At 36.5% G+C, this 16,762-nt stretch overlaps 1 protein-coding gene across 1 annotated transcript; it reads left to right on the forward strand.

The window, feature by feature from the left end:
* The first annotated feature begins 1,135 nt into the window (after window positions 1–1,135).
* Window positions 1,136–15,730, forward strand: prmt5 (protein arginine methyltransferase 5). Its single transcript, XM_051868092.1, has 16 exons — window positions 1,136–1,394; window positions 2,130–2,248; window positions 5,651–5,736; window positions 6,058–6,192; window positions 8,364–8,476; window positions 8,652–8,701; window positions 8,799–8,962; window positions 9,036–9,197; window positions 9,293–9,370; window positions 11,071–11,129; window positions 11,242–11,364; window positions 11,739–11,914; window positions 11,994–12,197; window positions 12,299–12,409; window positions 12,823–12,887; window positions 14,987–15,730. Exons 1-16 carry the CDS (start codon window positions 1,138–1,140, stop codon window positions 15,137–15,139), a joined length of 2,055 nt encoding a protein of 684 aa, XP_051724052.1. The 5' UTR covers window positions 1,136–1,137; the 3' UTR covers window positions 15,140–15,730.
* Window positions 15,731–16,762: the final 1,032 nt, after the last annotated feature.

Genomic DNA, 16,762 nt, shown 5'->3' on the forward strand with positions numbered 1-16,762 from the left:
GTCATCAATGAGGCACGACACTGAAGCGACTCTTCAAACATAATCATAAAAGTGCTGAGAGTGTAATGAGCTCAGTCTGTTATTCACACACATACAGTCTCAAATGCAAATCTCACCAAATATTCTCAAAAAGGTTTACGAGCAGTAGAAATAAACCATGTGGATTACAACACTGAATTCAGATGAAATGCTTAATTGCACGTGTAGTTGACTTGTGTATTATGGCAAGAAACAATTTAAAGGGTTAGTTCACCAAAGAATGAAAATTCAGCCTTGTGTCGTTCCACACCCGTAAGACCTTCGTTCATCTTCAGAACACAAATTAAGATATTTTTGATAAAATCCGATGGCTCAGTGAGGCCTCCATTGACATCAAGATAATTAACACTTTCAATGCCCAGAAAGACGTATTTAAAACAGTTCATGTGACTACAGTGGTTCAACCTTAATGTTATGAAGCGGCGAGAATACTTCTTGTGCGCCAAAAAAACAAAATAACGACTTTATTCAACAATATCTAGTGATGGGCGATTTCAAAACACTGCTTCATCGAAGTTTTACGAATCTTTTGTTTCGAATCAGTGGTTCGAAGCATGTATCAAACTGCCAAAGTCACGTGATTTTAGTAAACGAGGCTTCGTTACGTCGTAAGTGTTTCGAAATTTCAATGGTTCACCACTGGGGGGCGTGACTTTGGCAGTTTGATACATGGTAATTAAAAAAGTTGATTTCAAATCCGCTGTGGTTAGTGGTAAGTGATGTAAATAACTAATTCAATATATTTTAAAGAGCTATTCTACTTGAGAAAAAAGTAAAGCCCTCAAATATTCTTTTATTTGTAAAATTCCAGTGCAAAATCCATTTGGCACACGGGTTTAATCTTCTCAGTTTAATTAAAATAACGCGGCGTTGCCGTGGTTATCACTAAACTCGGTTTATAATGAATAATCCTGTTGTATTAAAAACAAGCTGATTATTACATAAACGACGCAATCCCTTAAAACTAATTAAACGTTCTCTCAAAATTACTGAAGCAAAATCAAGCTCGCCTCAAAGAGCAAATCGCCTCTTTCTAGTCTGCTGCATCACGTCTGTCTACCTCTGCCTGACCTCGTTCTGAAGTCTCGCGAGAGTCGTATGAGATTGACTCGAAACTGCGATTCAAACAATCGCCATTTTGGCTCCATCGCCGCATGGTTGCTCAAGTGCAGACACACTTGTATTGAGCCAACATGGCTTCAGTTTCTCCATAGTCCTGTGTCAGTATCATTTTCCCTCCCATCCAGTCTCCTAACGATGGCGTCCGGCAGTGCAGGTAGCAGGGTCTCCTGCGGGAGAGATTTGAGTTGTGTTCCCGAAGTGGCAGACACCCTCGCCGCGGTCGCCAAATTAGGGTAAGCAAGGGGAGCTATCGGTGCAGTAACGAAGAAAACATATTTCAGCATTGAACCTAAATGAAGTGAAGTGTGTTCAGTTGAAGTTGTCTCGGCTAGGTCGCTGCACGTGATGCACATGAGCATTTGCTAGCTTAGCGGCATCTCAGATCAGCTTGTATTGCACACATGAGTCTGCACATCAGTTTTGGCCAAAAACGTACGGATTTCTTTTGAAACCTTTACGAACATCTCCAGAATATGTCTTAAAGATGTAATGGGTTCGCCTAATTATTTAATAGATGTTTTTGAATGAACTTATTCATTCGTGTTGATGTGACATGTTAGTTTTCCAGCTCAAAAATTGTGGCAGAAGTATTACTGACTGCTTCTACAGTTCATTTGTTATTTAAAAAGGTGATTAGAGAAGTATGCATTATAATCTAAGGATTGTGAGCCTGATGAAGAGAGGTTGTAATGACTCATGATCACTTGACAGCTGAATAGCACAAATGATTTACTATAACTGTATTTATAAACGTTTTGTTTTGTAATACCAAACAAGCTTGGTGTTTCTGAATTGCAAAAGATGTACTTTATTGATTCATAAAAAACAGGGATCCATTAAGTCCAAAACAAAATTTGAAGACCCCTCCCCATTGAAGATTTTGGCATTTACTTTAAACTTGAAATGCAGCTAATATCTGTTTTCTTGTTTGCCCTGTTTGTCTAAATGCGTGTCATTCTGTCCTATAGCTTTGATTTCCTGTGCATGCCGTTGTTCCACCCGCGGTTCCGACGGGAGTATGAACTGGACCCTGCTAAGTCACGACCCGGAGCCCAAACTCGCTCTGACCTGCTGTTATGTGGCAGAGGTGAGATATAAAGAAACTCTATTGCATGTGTGAATATTTAGCACATTGTCAGTCGCACGTTTTTGAGGTTTTCAAGCTCTTAAAGTGGTCATGGTTTGATCTATGAAAGTTAGACATCCATGTACACACATATCAATTATATATATCAGTGAAAACATATTGTAACTTTTAGGGTTTACGAAGGGCTGGAAACTTTCCTGAAACTTTCCATGGGAAGTTAAGCTGGGGGGAATATTCTCACTTAATGAGAATTTACAGGAATTAAAGGAGATTAATTGGGAATTTGGGGTAATTTATACAAACTTTATCATATACAAACATAAACATTTTGTTTGGTCATAAGCAGACATGCATGCAAACTAGAGGTGTAACGGTACACAAAAATGATGGTTCAGTACGTACCTCAGTATTGAAGTCACAGTTCGGTACGGATTCGGTACAGCAGGAGGAGAAAACTAAACATAAAATTGTTTTTTTTTCCTTTTCTTTGTTATTAAACAGTGGTTTATTGAACAAATTGTGTCTCTCTCTTTAAATAAATTCAATTATAATTAATTTTCTTAAGGATACAAAAAATCTATCTCTGCTAATGCTGTACATTATATACAGGAGGAAGCCCTTTCTTGCACATTACTATAAACAGAGCCCAAATTATTAAATTAAGTTGCTATTTATTTTTAGATATAATAATCAACACTCACATAAAAATTGTATGCAAACATGTAAATTGCATATAAGGCAGTTTTTGCATGAACTTTAAAATCTGTTTCTACTCTAATTCGATGTTAAAATATATTCATTTACACAGTGTCCGTCATGTTTTCATGACAGATTTATTTAAACATACATTAAACATATACATTAAATAGTCAAAGCAGGTTAAGTAAAATATAATGAATATATAGGCTATTATAGTGCATATATGTAGCGAACTAACAAGCTGTGGACACTGAATGGCATATCTGAGGTAGGCTAAATGCTACATAGCAGTGTTTACAAGCTGTTTCATTGATGTCTTTTCGCAGTTGAAACACTGATTGAGCGATTACATTAGATGTGTTTCAGTAAGTTGTACTGTATCTTTCAACATACCTTCAGATGTTAATTTATGTTTATTCTGTAACATTAAAGAGGAAGAGATGATCGCGTTCACTCGCGCTCCGCCCTGCCGTTTGGAATGAGGCGCCTGTACAGTGATCCTGTCACGCCACATCAAAGAGCACCAAAACGGCATTTATTGTTTGAATTTCGTGATAAAATGGACAGAATTTGAGGGATAAGACTTTGTTTCTTATCGAAAGTAACAAAACACAGAGATTATTGCAGTTAATGGTGGCTAAAATTGGTGAATAGGCTATACAACTCTGTATTTATCGGTACACATTGGTACCGAACCAAAATAATTAGGTACGAATACGTGTACCGTTACACTCCTAATATAAACTAATACAAATTTTAAAAATAAAACTTTTTAACTGTACCCAGCATAATCATGTAGTTTTCACACATGCGCATTTCATTTTTTTGCAGTAATTAGTTTATCCACAAGGTGGCAACCGTGGCCCTGGAGGCGTCGATTCATTAGATAGTCAAAGAAAAACTGCATAAACAGAAGCCCCCAAACTTTTGAACAGTAGTGTATATACATTTTATTCTAAAGGGGCTACAAATAGAAACCATAAACTCTTGTTTTTAGTGACACCGGTGGCCTGTTAAATGAACTGCAGCCAGAAACTTATTGCTTGTGCTTGCACACAATCCATAATGACACGAGCGAACCTCGGCCAAAACAGTGACTGAGCATGATTCACCAACATCATGTCCGCTTTCATAGACAACCTAGGAAGTCGGAGAAGGTCTCATTTTTTAAGTTTCATAGCAAGCTGTTTACACATTGGCAATAAAAAAAGCTAATAATACATGAAATTCTTACATATAACCTCTTTAAAATAAAATAAATAATAATAAATGAATACAGTGAAATGTTTGATTTTAACACATTTTGTTCGCTTCTTTTTTTTTTTGGTACTATGTTGGGTCGCCACTCGATGTCTGTGAAGTAGTGTGCTGTGTGCATGTGATTGAGGAATGTGCAGGGTAGAAATTCAACTGAATTTGCATTAAATCTGGTTGTTTTAACCAAGATTATGCTGCAAGATTTCAACTACATTTAAGTTCACTGTTATAGGCTAACCTGCAATTTTGCAAATTTCCAGTTTGTTCCCTTTAATTTCCATAAATTCCTGGAATTTTGCAAAACTAGTAACTTTCAGAACTTAAAAACTTCCTCCCCAGTCCCAAAAAGTCCATTTGTTGAATCTAAGGGTGTGTTCACACTTGTCATGTTTGGTTCGATTAAAACGAACCCTGGTGTGATTGCTCTGTTAGTGCGGTTCATTTGAACGTGTGAACGCTGCCATCCGAACCCTGGTGCGCACCAAACAAGTGGACCGAGACCGAGACACACAGCAGATCGTTTGTGTGTGTGACGGATGGATTCCCGCCACTGTTTTGACTCCTTTACACATTATAAGCTCTTCACGAGTTCCCAGCTGGCCAAAATACTATCATATGCAGGCTACGCACACACAACGAGCGCATTTATCTCAGCACACAGCATTGTTTTGGATGTTCGGTAAGTTCCGTCTCAAAATAGGCAATACGTCATAAAATCTGACCAATCAGGTTGTGAATGTATCCCTATGCCTTTAGGTTCGGTATCTTTTGGTTCGGTGATAAAATTGCCAATCTGAACGCTAATCGGTCCAGGACTAAATTTTTTTCTTTTTCTTTTTTGGTCCGGACCAAATGAACCAAACGAACCAAACTACAAATGTGAACGCACCCTAAGCTGAAAAAACATCTGCATCTTTTTGATGTCAGACAGAAGAAAGCACTAACATGTGGCCGCCCATGTTTACACATCAATAATGACTATTCTGCATTCAGAAACTTGCCCCGTGACGGTAAGATAATTTGGAGGAAGCTGTATAGATAATATTAATCCTGACACCAGATGAATTAATGTTAAGAATAAAATGCGGTGAAGTCACATTTCACATTCAAAGAGAGACTTAAAAGTCATCCATTCAATTTTAAGGGTCAAAGAGAGGTTGGAAAACAGTAATGAAACCTAAATCATGACTATTTTTGCCACAAAGACCTTAACTAGCTTTTAAGCGAACCTCAGGGGACTAAATAATATGATTAAAGATTGTGTGATAAGACCCCTTTAATGTCAGTTTCTCATTAAGTTCCTTTTTAAGAAATTAAAGCTTGAATAATTGACTTGCACTACATTTATCCAGGATACTCTGTGTAATTACATTTACAGAGTTACATACGCTTAGACATCAGGATTATATCTTTGTAATAATAGGATGTCCATTCTTTCTTCATTAGATTGGAACACACTTATCGTGGGAAAGCTGTCCTCCTGGATTGAGACGGACTCAGAGTTGACCACAGAGCGCAGGAATTCAGAAGCAGTATGTTTGTTTTTGTAATTATCTGTATGTTTAAGGTCCTTGTATATTGCTTTTTCCTTTCAAATTCTTTAAACATTCCCCATCTAATCTGAATTCATTAGGCAGATATTATTAATTTGCTTTTGTCACAAATTACGCATTAACGCGTACAATATCTTGACCCGGTTGGGCTCCTTCAAACACGCTGTAGATGTAATCAAGAGTCAGATGAAAACGAGGACCATTTATTGGAGATCTGCCCAACAGAGAGGAAGCTGAGCAGATTTGTTGATTATTTTGATGTGATCTCTCCTTCTAATGTCTTTTGTGCCCTTGCTGCAGGCGCTGGTACAGGAGCTCAATTTCTGTGCTTATCTGGGGCTGCCAGCTTTCATGATCCCCCTAAGGGGTCCGCACTGTGCCAACCTGGCTCGAATCCTGCTCAACCACATCCACACAGGACATCACTCTTGCATGGTAATGGCAGTCTGTAGCACTGAATGAAAACAAATATGCTCAGAACACATTCGTTTATGTATACACCCTGGGCCTGTGATTTACATGTAATCTTCATTCCAGCTGCTTCTTTTTTTTTTTTTTTTTTCTCCACTGATGGAAATTTAATTAGTGGTGTGAGTAGACTGTTTATCATTTTTGCTTGCTATCAATCTGTTATTTAAAATAATACTTATAATATCCATAAATAATATCCATAAAGGTCAAGTGATCAGATCCTTTTGCAATACATATAGAGCTATCAGATTAGCACATTAATGTGCTTAATTGTATAAAAAAATAAAATGTTAGGAACTTAAAGGGATAGTTTACCCAAAAATGAAATTTATCTCATGATTTACTCACCCTCAACGCATCCTATGTGCATACGACTTCAGACGAACACAATCGGAGATATATTTAAAAATATCCTGGCTCTTCTAACAGTATTCAGGTACAGAAATTGAATATTCAAATTTAAAATAACACTGCATAGTCTTCACTGTATAGATGAAATATAATTCATGCAGTTTATCTTTGTTAAAGCTACAAAAGTGATTATCTTTGTTTTGTTGTTGTTAAGATTGGTGACACAAACAGCTGCGGGTATATTAGGCTGCTGTCACTTTAAGACGAATGCACGGATCCAATATAATGATACACATCCGTTTTATTTCTCAATTGTTTACACGCATAACCGACTGTGTTTACGGGGATACTCGCCGAGACGGGCATTTTGACGTAATTTTGCGTGCACATGTCCATTCAAGCTCACGTGTCTTCTTGTGCTTGATGTTTAAACTGACAGACCTAAACACATGCAAATGATAAACTTTCACTCTATGATGGTTGAACTTTGCAAATAATCCACAAATCACATGCGTTCTGAACTGGGCAGCTGGCCCGTAAGTATCAACTACGATCCCTATGCTTGACATCACACATCCTGCAATGTGACTATCGCGGATGCACATATTGCGATAACGGTGCTAAAAGATATATTGTGCAGCCCTGGCAAACGCATTATTAAACACAGATACACTACAGTTCAAAAGTAAGGGGTCAGCAAGATTTTTTTTTTTTTGAAAGGAAATACTTTTTTCAGCAAGGATGCATTGAATTGATCAAAAGTGACAGTAAAGACTTATACATTGTTAGAAGTTTCTGATTAAAATAAATTCTGTTCTTTTGAACTTTCTATTCATCAAAGAATCCTGATAAAATGTATCATGGTTTCCACAAAAAATATTAAAGCAGCACAAATATTTCCAACATTGATAATGATAAGAAATGTTTCTTGTGGACCAAATTAGCATATTACACTCAAAATGTTGGGTTAAAAATGGACAAACCCAGCGATTGGGTTGTTTTAACCCAGTGGTTGGGTTAAATGTTTGACCCAACCTGCTGGGTAGTTTTATTAACTCAACTATTGTTTAAAAATTACTGTTTTCTTGCTTAAAATGAACCCAAAGAATGCTGGAAATTAACATTTATTAATGTTTAATAAATTAACATTTATTAAAAAATTTAATAAATAATTAAATAATAAACATTTATTAAATTGCTTATTAATAAATGTTCACCTTTTGATTATTGTTGCCTCTAGTAGTTCTGTCTGAATTTTAATTTCCAACCTATTTTGTGTTCATTTTCAGACAGCCATATAGTCATTTTTAAACAATAGTTGAGTTAAATAAAACTGCCCAGCAGGTCAAACATTTAACCCAACCACTGGGTTTGTCCATATTTAAAGGATCATGTGATATAAATGTGATTTATTTCTGCTTAATCATACACTTTTAATCAGTTGACCTCACTAGTTATTTTTGATTTGTAATGACAGTCTAAATCCCATTAATTCTACACCTCATTTGCGTTAAGGACAGACATTTTCCTATTATGCTTATTTATTAGAAAGTAAGTTATTAGAAACACTTGTACAAAATACAAAGACACAACCTCTTTGTTCCAATAGGGACACCGTATCAACTCAATTATAATGCTAAGCCGTGTGTAATGCATCAGTGTGCAAGCAGAAACAAATCCATTGGATTTTTCTCAGTTGGTTGCTCTTTTATTGGTTGTAATGCTGCTTTCTTAGTTGATTAGGAATAAATTAGTTCAATGGTGATTTGTTTTTAATTGCATAGTTTTGGATACGAGTTCCACTGTTGGCTCCCGAGGACATGCTGGAAGATCTCATTGAGAACGAGCCGTCTAAACAAATAGACGATGGCAGCAATGATGAGAAGACCTGGGCATGGTGAGATGGCTAAAACAAAGCCATTTGTTCAATTAAATAAGTTATCAGATGAATCATCCCATCAAGGATGACTGTGATGGTTTTTTGTTCTCTCCTAGTCCATATTTGAGATTAAATCATGAAGAACAAAGCAATCGTCGGCCTCTGTTCATTTAATTTCCTTTTTCCTCTACAGGTGGCACTCATTCAGAACACTCTGTGACTATAACAAGAGGATTTGCCTCGGTAAGAGCAAAAAAAAACCCTCAAATGTCCAGTGCTTATAATTGCCTATTAAAAATTAAGCAGCGAATACTAACACTTATAGTTTTTTTTTTTTAAGCAATTGAGATCGGAGCAGACCTGCCATCTGACACGGTGATCGACAAGTGGCTTGGAGAACCGATCAAAGCCGCCATTCTCCCCACCAGCATATTTCTAACCAATAAAAAAGGATTTCCGGTCCTTTCAAAAGCCCACCAGCGAGTTCTCTTCCGCCTCTTCAAGGTAAGTGTTACCAATATTATGTCACGGTCAATATGTTCAGTGCTGGTTATCTAACAATCTGAGGTCTCCTCAGCTGGAGGCTCAGTTTATTTTCACAGGGGCGAACCGCCACAGTGAGAAAGACCTGCGCTCCTATCTGCAGTATCTAGAGTACCTCAACCAAAACCGTCCAGCACCTAATGCCTACGAGCTCTTTGCCAAAGGCTATGAAGATTACCTACAGTCACCACTGCAGGTGTGTCTCTCAAAGAATAAAGCTTTGCTTAGTGCGCAGAATATTGATTATTTTGGTTTCGATTGTACTAATGTGATGCCTAATTGTTTTATCAGCCTTTAATGGATAATTTGGAATCACAGACGTATGAAGTTTTTGAAAAGGATCCTATCAAATATTCTCAGTACCAGCAGGTGAGTTAAAAGGACTTGCTAATGGAAAGCAGAATCTTGTCATCAGTAGTTTACATATAGGGCCCTATAATTTCCGCAATGCAGAAAACGAAACGGAATCACGCAGTTCAGTCATAAAAACAGAATTTACTGTATAACGTGGAATGTCATGGAATTTGTCAATTTTTTTTGATGAATAAATATAAACCAGGTCAGTACACTTAAATCGAATCGCGATATAGTGTCTGTGAATATTAAACCACAAAAACACTATTTAAAAATGAATACATGTTCTGCGTGTCTCTGTGTGAATGAATGGGGCAGACGCGCGGTTTAATTTACCTCACACACGCGTGACACTCGTGGTGTTTTCAGCCTCTGCCGCTGCGCTGCCTCACTATATGAGGACATGAATGCATGAGCTTCATCTCCAGAGCCGCTCTGAGAATCACTTTATGAGCATTTTACCATTTCATTTGATAAAAACTATCGTCATATCTCAAACACACAGACACTCAAAGGTCTTCACTGCAGCACGTCAAAATAAAAGTTTGGTTTAACAAAAAAATTGTGACAGAAATGTATTACTGTTGTACAGTCAAATTTAGCTGCATCTCAATTTAATAATATTAACACTAATAATAATTCTAAATTATTATTAACTTTATTTTTTAAGGAGAATCACAATTTTTCTTCCATGTTTTAAATTTAACAGTAAAGCTCTATGTGCAGCAGATTAATTAGGCATACTTTTTGATTATTAAAATTGAATTAAACCATTAAAATGGAATCCAGAAAACTTGAAACAGAAAACGCAGAATTTGATAAAAATAAAACAGAATTTGAGAAAGAAATAAAGTGTATTTCATAGGGCCCTAAAAATGTACTTTTTGTTAAACTGTTCTTAAATTGTATAAGTTTCATGATTTCAATCAATTAGACATGCTTTTTGATTACTAAAATTTAATTTAACCATTAAAATGGAGTAAAAAAATTTAAAAAGGAAAAAAAACTGAATCCAGGAAAATTAAAACGTAATTTGTGGAAAAAAATAAAATGGATTTTATAGGGCCCTATACATAGAGAAAACACAAATAACACTACTTCCAAAAGTTTGGATATTGGTAAGATTTTTAATTAATTTAATTTATTTATTTTAAGAATCTTTATTCAGCAAGGACACATTAGATTCTTCTGCTAAGACTTTTACATTGTTACAAAATAATTTTATTACAGAGAAATTAATCAAAGAATCCGGAAAAAAATATATCAGTTTCCTCATAAATATGAAGCAGCACTACTGTTTTTAGCATTGATAATAATCGGAAATGTTTCTTGAGCAGCAAATCCGCATATTAGAATGATTTCTGAAGGATCATGTGACACCGAAGACTGGAGTAATGATGCTGAAAATTCAGCTTTGATCACAGGAATAAATTACAGTTTAAAATGTATTAAAATAGAAAAAGGTTATTTTAAATTATAGTAATTTTTTCACAATATAATTGTTTTAACTGTATTTTTGCAGCCTTGGTGAGCAAAACTTTTTCTTTCTTTTTTTTAAAACTAAATCTTACTGACCGCAAACTTGTGAACGGCTGTGAACGGCACACTTTGTTGTGGCGACAGAAAGGCACCACTTATTGAAAACAAAAATCTAGCATGAACTGTTGTTACTACCGCTGTTGTATCCATTAATTGTGAATTATCTTTTCCACCAGGCTGTATATAGATGTCTGCTAGACAGAGTTCCTGAAGAACAGATGGAAACCAATGTGCAGTAAGTGACTTCACACATTCCCAGGTGTCCCATTGTCAGTTCTATAATGCAGAGATATGCTGATTGCTTAGCAGATTATGTCAACACTGAATTTTTTTTTTTTTTTTTTCAGGGTTTTGATGGTACTAGGTGCAGGTCGTGGTCCACTGGTAAATGCCTCGCTTCGTGCGGCAAGACAGGCTAAGAGGAAGTTGCGCGTATATGCCGTTGAGAAGAACCCTAATGCAGTAGTCACGTAAGGAAGTTAACACTGAAGTGTGACTTTTCTTCTTTTCTCACCTTCTCTTGACAGTAAAATACTGTACTGTTAATGTTTTTGAAAAGTTACACCAAGGCTGTATATATTTTATCAAAAAACAATAAAAACAGTAATATTGTGAAGTATTACAATTTTTAAAAGAACTGCTTTTTTATTTTAATATTTTTTAGTTGTTGTTTTTGAATTGAAAAGCTGAATTTTCAGCAGCCATTACTTCAGTCTTCAGTGTCACATGATCTCAAATAATATATATATTTAACAATTTACTTTCAGATTACTTCTATTTCTTGAATACATTCAACTTTCAAGTGTTATTCAGCAGTGCTTTGGTGTTCCCTTCTCTTTCTCAGGCTGGAGAACTGGAAATTTGAGGAGTGGGGTGATCAAGTGACTGTTGTGTCATGTGACATGAGGGAATGGACGGCTCCAGAGAAAGCAGATATCATTGTGAGCGAGCTTTTAGGGTCATTCGGAGACAATGAGCTTTCACCCGAGTGCCTTGATGGAGCGCAGCACTTCCTCAAAGGTTTGGGATATCATAAATTAAGTCTTTTGTTTTAATTCGCCCTGTTTTACATCTCTTGATCAGCTCATTTTTCTCTTAGATGATGGCGTAAGCATTCCCTGCTCCTACACATCTTTCCTGGCTCCGTTGTCCTCATCTAAACTATATAATGAAGTCCGAGGCTGTCGGGAGCGAGACAAAGACCCAGAGTGCCATTTTGAGACACCGTATGTTGTCAGACTACACAACTTCCACCAACTTGCAGACCCCAAGCCCTGCTTCACCTTCGTCCACCCCACCACAGGTACGAGATCCTGCAGAGACAGACACATAGAGGACTAACCTCTAGTTTCTTTTGTAACACTTTCTACAAAGCCATTAACTCTTGGTCTGTACCCCGCACAGATATGAATAATAACCGGTATCAATGTCTACGATTCTCTGTGGGCTGTAATTCAGTGCTTCACGGCTTTGCTGGATACTTCGAGGCCACACTCTACAAAGAAGTCACGCTCAGTAAGTCTCATGTTTGTGCACACACAGGGTCAGTTTAAAGGCCCAATCACAAAGTAAGGCTTGCTTTATTCACACTTACTGCATGACCAGACTATTCATATTTAAACAAAAGGTAGCTTCTGAGTTACCGCATTGAGTATTTTCCGTAATAATGGCCACAAATTGGCATGGTTTATTGAGAGAGGGCAATCAAGAATCATTGCCTTATTAACTTGATCGCCATTAAAATCTAGTTTACATGAGGAGGGCAATCACATTTACATCCAAATGGTTATTAATCTACACAGAATGCATCAAACTGTAGCTATAAAGTGTTTAAATGATCTGTAGTAAGTCAGGTTTACTGAACAAAAGTGCTGTTTGTGTGCCTGTTATTGTGTGTGGCACTTTCAACAACTTCTTCATCCTTGCAGGTATAAAACCTGAAACTCACTCTCCTGGGATGTTCTCCTGGTTCCCCATCCTTTTCCCTTTGAAAGTAAGTGCAAGAAACCTTTTTTTTTTCCTACACTTTTTTTACTGAATGAAATGCAAGCACACATTACCGTTCAAAACTTTGGGGTCAGTAAGATTTTTGTAGAAAGAAATTAACTTTTATTCAGCAAGGAGGCATTAAATTGATCATTCACAATGTTGATGCAATTCTTTCATCAAAGAATCCTCCAAAAAATATTACGCAGCACACAGCTGTTTTCAACATTGACAATAATAATAAATGTTTCTTGAGCAGCAAATCAGCATATTAGAATGATTTCTGAAGGATCATGTGACACTGAAGACTGGAGTAATGATAAATTCAGCTTTGATCACAGGAATAAATTACATTTTAAAATACATTAAGATGGAAAAGAGTTCTTGACAACATTACTGTTTTTAAAGTATTTTTTAATTAAATAAATGGAGCCCAGGTGAACAAAAGAGACTTATTTCAAAAATCTTACCAAACCTACGCTTTTGAATGGTAGTTTATTTTCATTGCTATGTTTTGGGATAGTTTCTCAGTGAAGTATGCATGCCATGCTACCTTAAAATTTATCCACCTATACGTTGGCGTTTTTCACTTAGATCATCCCAGTGCATTCTGGGAATGCCTTCTCATTAAGTAGCAGTGTGCTTCATCTTAGCAGTCAGCTTATCTTTATAACTGACTTTTATCGAACTGTACAGTTGCACTGATGCTATATTAATGCTGCTGTGTTTCATCTCAGTGCTCGATTGCTATCTAAACCATCACACAATGTATGCATTTTCTTAGGATACCATTTAAGAAAGTGTCATGGATAGGGTTGGGTATTGTTTGAATTTTAACGATTTTTAAAGGGTTAGTTCACCCAAAAATGAAAATTCTGTCATTTATTACTCATGCTCATGCCGTTCCACACCCGTAAGACCTTCGTTAATCTTCGGAATGCAAATTAAGATATTTTTGTTTAAATCCGATGGCTCCCTGAGGCCTACATAGGGAGCAATGACATTTCCTCTCTCAAGATCCATTAATGTACTAAAAACATATTTAAGTCAGTTCATGTGATTACAGTGGTTCAATATTAATATCATAAAGCGATGAGAATATTTTTGGTGCGCCAAAAAACACAAAATAACGAATTATTTAGTGATGGCCGATTTCAAAACACTGCTTCAGAAAGCTTCGGAGCGTAATGAATCAGCGTGTCGAATCTGCAGTTCGGAGCGCCAAAGTCACGTGATTTCAGCAGTTTGGCGGTTTGACACGCGATCCGAATCATGATTCGACACGCTGATTCATAACGCTCCGAATCTTCCTGAAGCAGTGTTTTGAAATCGGCCATCACTAAATAAGTCGTTATTTTGTTTTTTTTGGCGCACCAAAAATATTCTCGTCGCTTTATAATAATATTGAACCACTGTACTCACATGAACTGATTTAAATATGTTTTAGTACCTTTATGGATCTTGAGAGAGGAAATGTCATTGCTCCCTATGTAGGCCTCACGGAGCCATCGGATTTAAACAAAAATATCTTAATTTGTGTTCCGAAGATCAACGAAGGTCTTACGGGTGTGGAACGGCACGAGGGTGAGTAATTAATGACAGAATTTTCATTTTTGGGTGAACTAACCCTTTAATTCCGATTCTGCTTATCGATTCCTAGTTTCGATTCCAATTAGGTAAAAAAAAAAACTTAGACATCATTCACATTTATTCTAAATCTTGTTGCAAAACATTTCATTGTTGACCACTAAATTGGGCCCAATTAGCCATTTTCTCTTCCCGGTGTCATGTGACTCATTAATGTTACAAGGTCTCAGGTGTGAATAGGGAACAGGTGTGTTAAATTTGGTGTTATCGCTCTCACTCTCTCATACTGGTCACTGGAAGTTCAACATGGCACCTCATGGCAAAGAACTCTCTGAGGATCTGAAAAAAAGAATTGTTGCTCTACATAAATACAGTTAGCACTTTCAGTTTGAAAGGAGCCAGTAAAGCACTGTCAAAGCGTGGAAGTTTATCAACTCCACATTTAATGTGCTGAAGTGTACAGTCACGTTGGGAATGTAATCTTAACGCCTTTTTCTTTCTCTCTCTCTCCCCGTGCAGCAGCCGATCCCGCTGTCCTGCGGTGATAGCGTGAGCGTGAGGTTCTGGAGGTGTAACAATGGGAAGAAGGTCTGGTATGAATGGGCTGTGACCGAGCCTACATGCTCCGCCATTCACAACCCCGCCGGGCGCTCTTACACCATCGGCCTGTAGCAAGACTCCCACGCTGACATCTGCTCACACACGGGGTTACACTGACTTATTTTTGTTAGTTTGGTTTTTTTAAATAAACTATTTGATTCTCAGTCAAGTGGCAGGTTTAAATATCTGGTTTCAAGGGCCCAACTACACTCACCGAGATCGTTCTCCATGACAGCGACGTATCTTTGGTCATTTCTGTAATGTTCATAAGGATGGAAATTAAAACTGCTCTTACGAGGGATCCTTTAAAGCAACGTGCAATTGTCCTGGTGCTCTTTCTTAGTTCAAACACCTCTGATATTTCAAAAAAAAAATGAAGCCTTGAGTATTTGGCACTTATTAACAAAAAAAATCTGTTAGTTTTTGAAGTCTGTTATTTTCTAGATCAGATTATGTGAGTCTGGTGGTCTATTTTGACATTATACATCAGCCTTGTTTCCCTATTGCCCACCAATGCCCCATGGTTAGAACAATCGTAGTATGATGTCCCCAGTCAGGCCGTGTTAGGAAACATATCCCATACTTTTATACTGTTTTTTTTCCTGAAAAAAATGTATTGTCTTACAACATGAATAATAATAATAATAAAAGATACAAAATTGTTATGATCTTTCTGTTATGATCCACAACTTCCAAAACTTTTGAACATTTCTTGAGGGAAAAATTTTATCTTTTCTAACTTAATAAAATGAAGAACATCTGATAGCCAATGAGAATGTGAAGGGGGCATTTTGGACTTCCAATTCATCAATATTAGTCTCCTAGCCAGAGAGACAAAGGCTATTGCATCCTTTTTAAGAGTTGACAAGGAAGGTACTGCGGGGCAAACTCCGAACAAAGCAGTGAGAGCATTCAGTTCAATTCTGTCCCCTGTAATAAATAACAAAAGTTTAAAAAAATATTGGTCCAATAATTATAAAGTGAAGGGCAAAGCCAAAACAAATGAATAAGGTTTGCTGGAGTTTGACAGCATGTCACATGCTGGAGAAACACCTTTATACATCTTTGCCAATCTAGCTTTTGTATAATAAACATGGTGCACAACTTTCCACTGAATAAGTGAGATATTTGTAAGATTAGACCTTTTATTGTACAAATCGGAGTAAAAAAAATTCAAAGGAGTATCATTAGGCAGGAAAGGAAAATCTGGGAATGTAACCCGAGCGAAACTACGAACTTGTAAGTATCTGGAAAAATGCTGCTTCAGAAGTAAAAATTTGTCCCCAAGCTGTTGAAAAGAAGCAAACGTGCCATCAATATATAAATCATGAAACGTATTAAGGCCACAACTAGACCAAAATAAAAAAGCACTATCCAACAGGGATATACTTGTATATTTTTGAGTGTTGTTTCTTTTCCAAAAACAAAGTTAAACAAATTCATCTTAATTGTAATTTTTTTAAATCGTAAATTGTAAATCATAATTGACATACACTAACATAAGAGAAGTAAAAATTGAGAAATAAATTTCCACATGTCAATTTCAACTTATCTTATGATTTAGTATCTCTTAATTACAACTTTTTTCATAATTATTTCATGCTCCATATGCATCATCACTTTTAGCCATGATAACAGGGAACCTTACATTGTTTTTTTTACTTCACAGATTTAAAGCCATAAAAAATCTTAAAT

Source organism: Ctenopharyngodon idella, chromosome 2, assembly GCF_019924925.1.
Source record: "Ctenopharyngodon idella isolate HZGC_01 chromosome 2, HZGC01, whole genome shotgun sequence".
In the NCBI taxonomy this organism is placed as follows: domain Eukaryota; kingdom Metazoa; phylum Chordata; class Actinopteri; order Cypriniformes; family Xenocyprididae; genus Ctenopharyngodon; species Ctenopharyngodon idella.

Coding starts and splice junctions, on each gene's coding strand:
- prmt5 (XM_051868092.1), top strand. CDS start 1,138: ATGAGATTGACTCGAAACTGCGATTCAAACAATCGCCATTTTGGCTCC. Junction 9,371..11,070: donor AATATTCTCAGTACCAGCAG/GTGAGTTAAAAG, acceptor CTTTTCCACCAG/GCTGTATATAGATGTCTGCT. Junction 12,410..12,822: donor CTACAAAGAAGTCACGCTCA/GTAAGTCTCATG, acceptor TCATCCTTGCAG/GTATAAAACCTGAAACTCAC.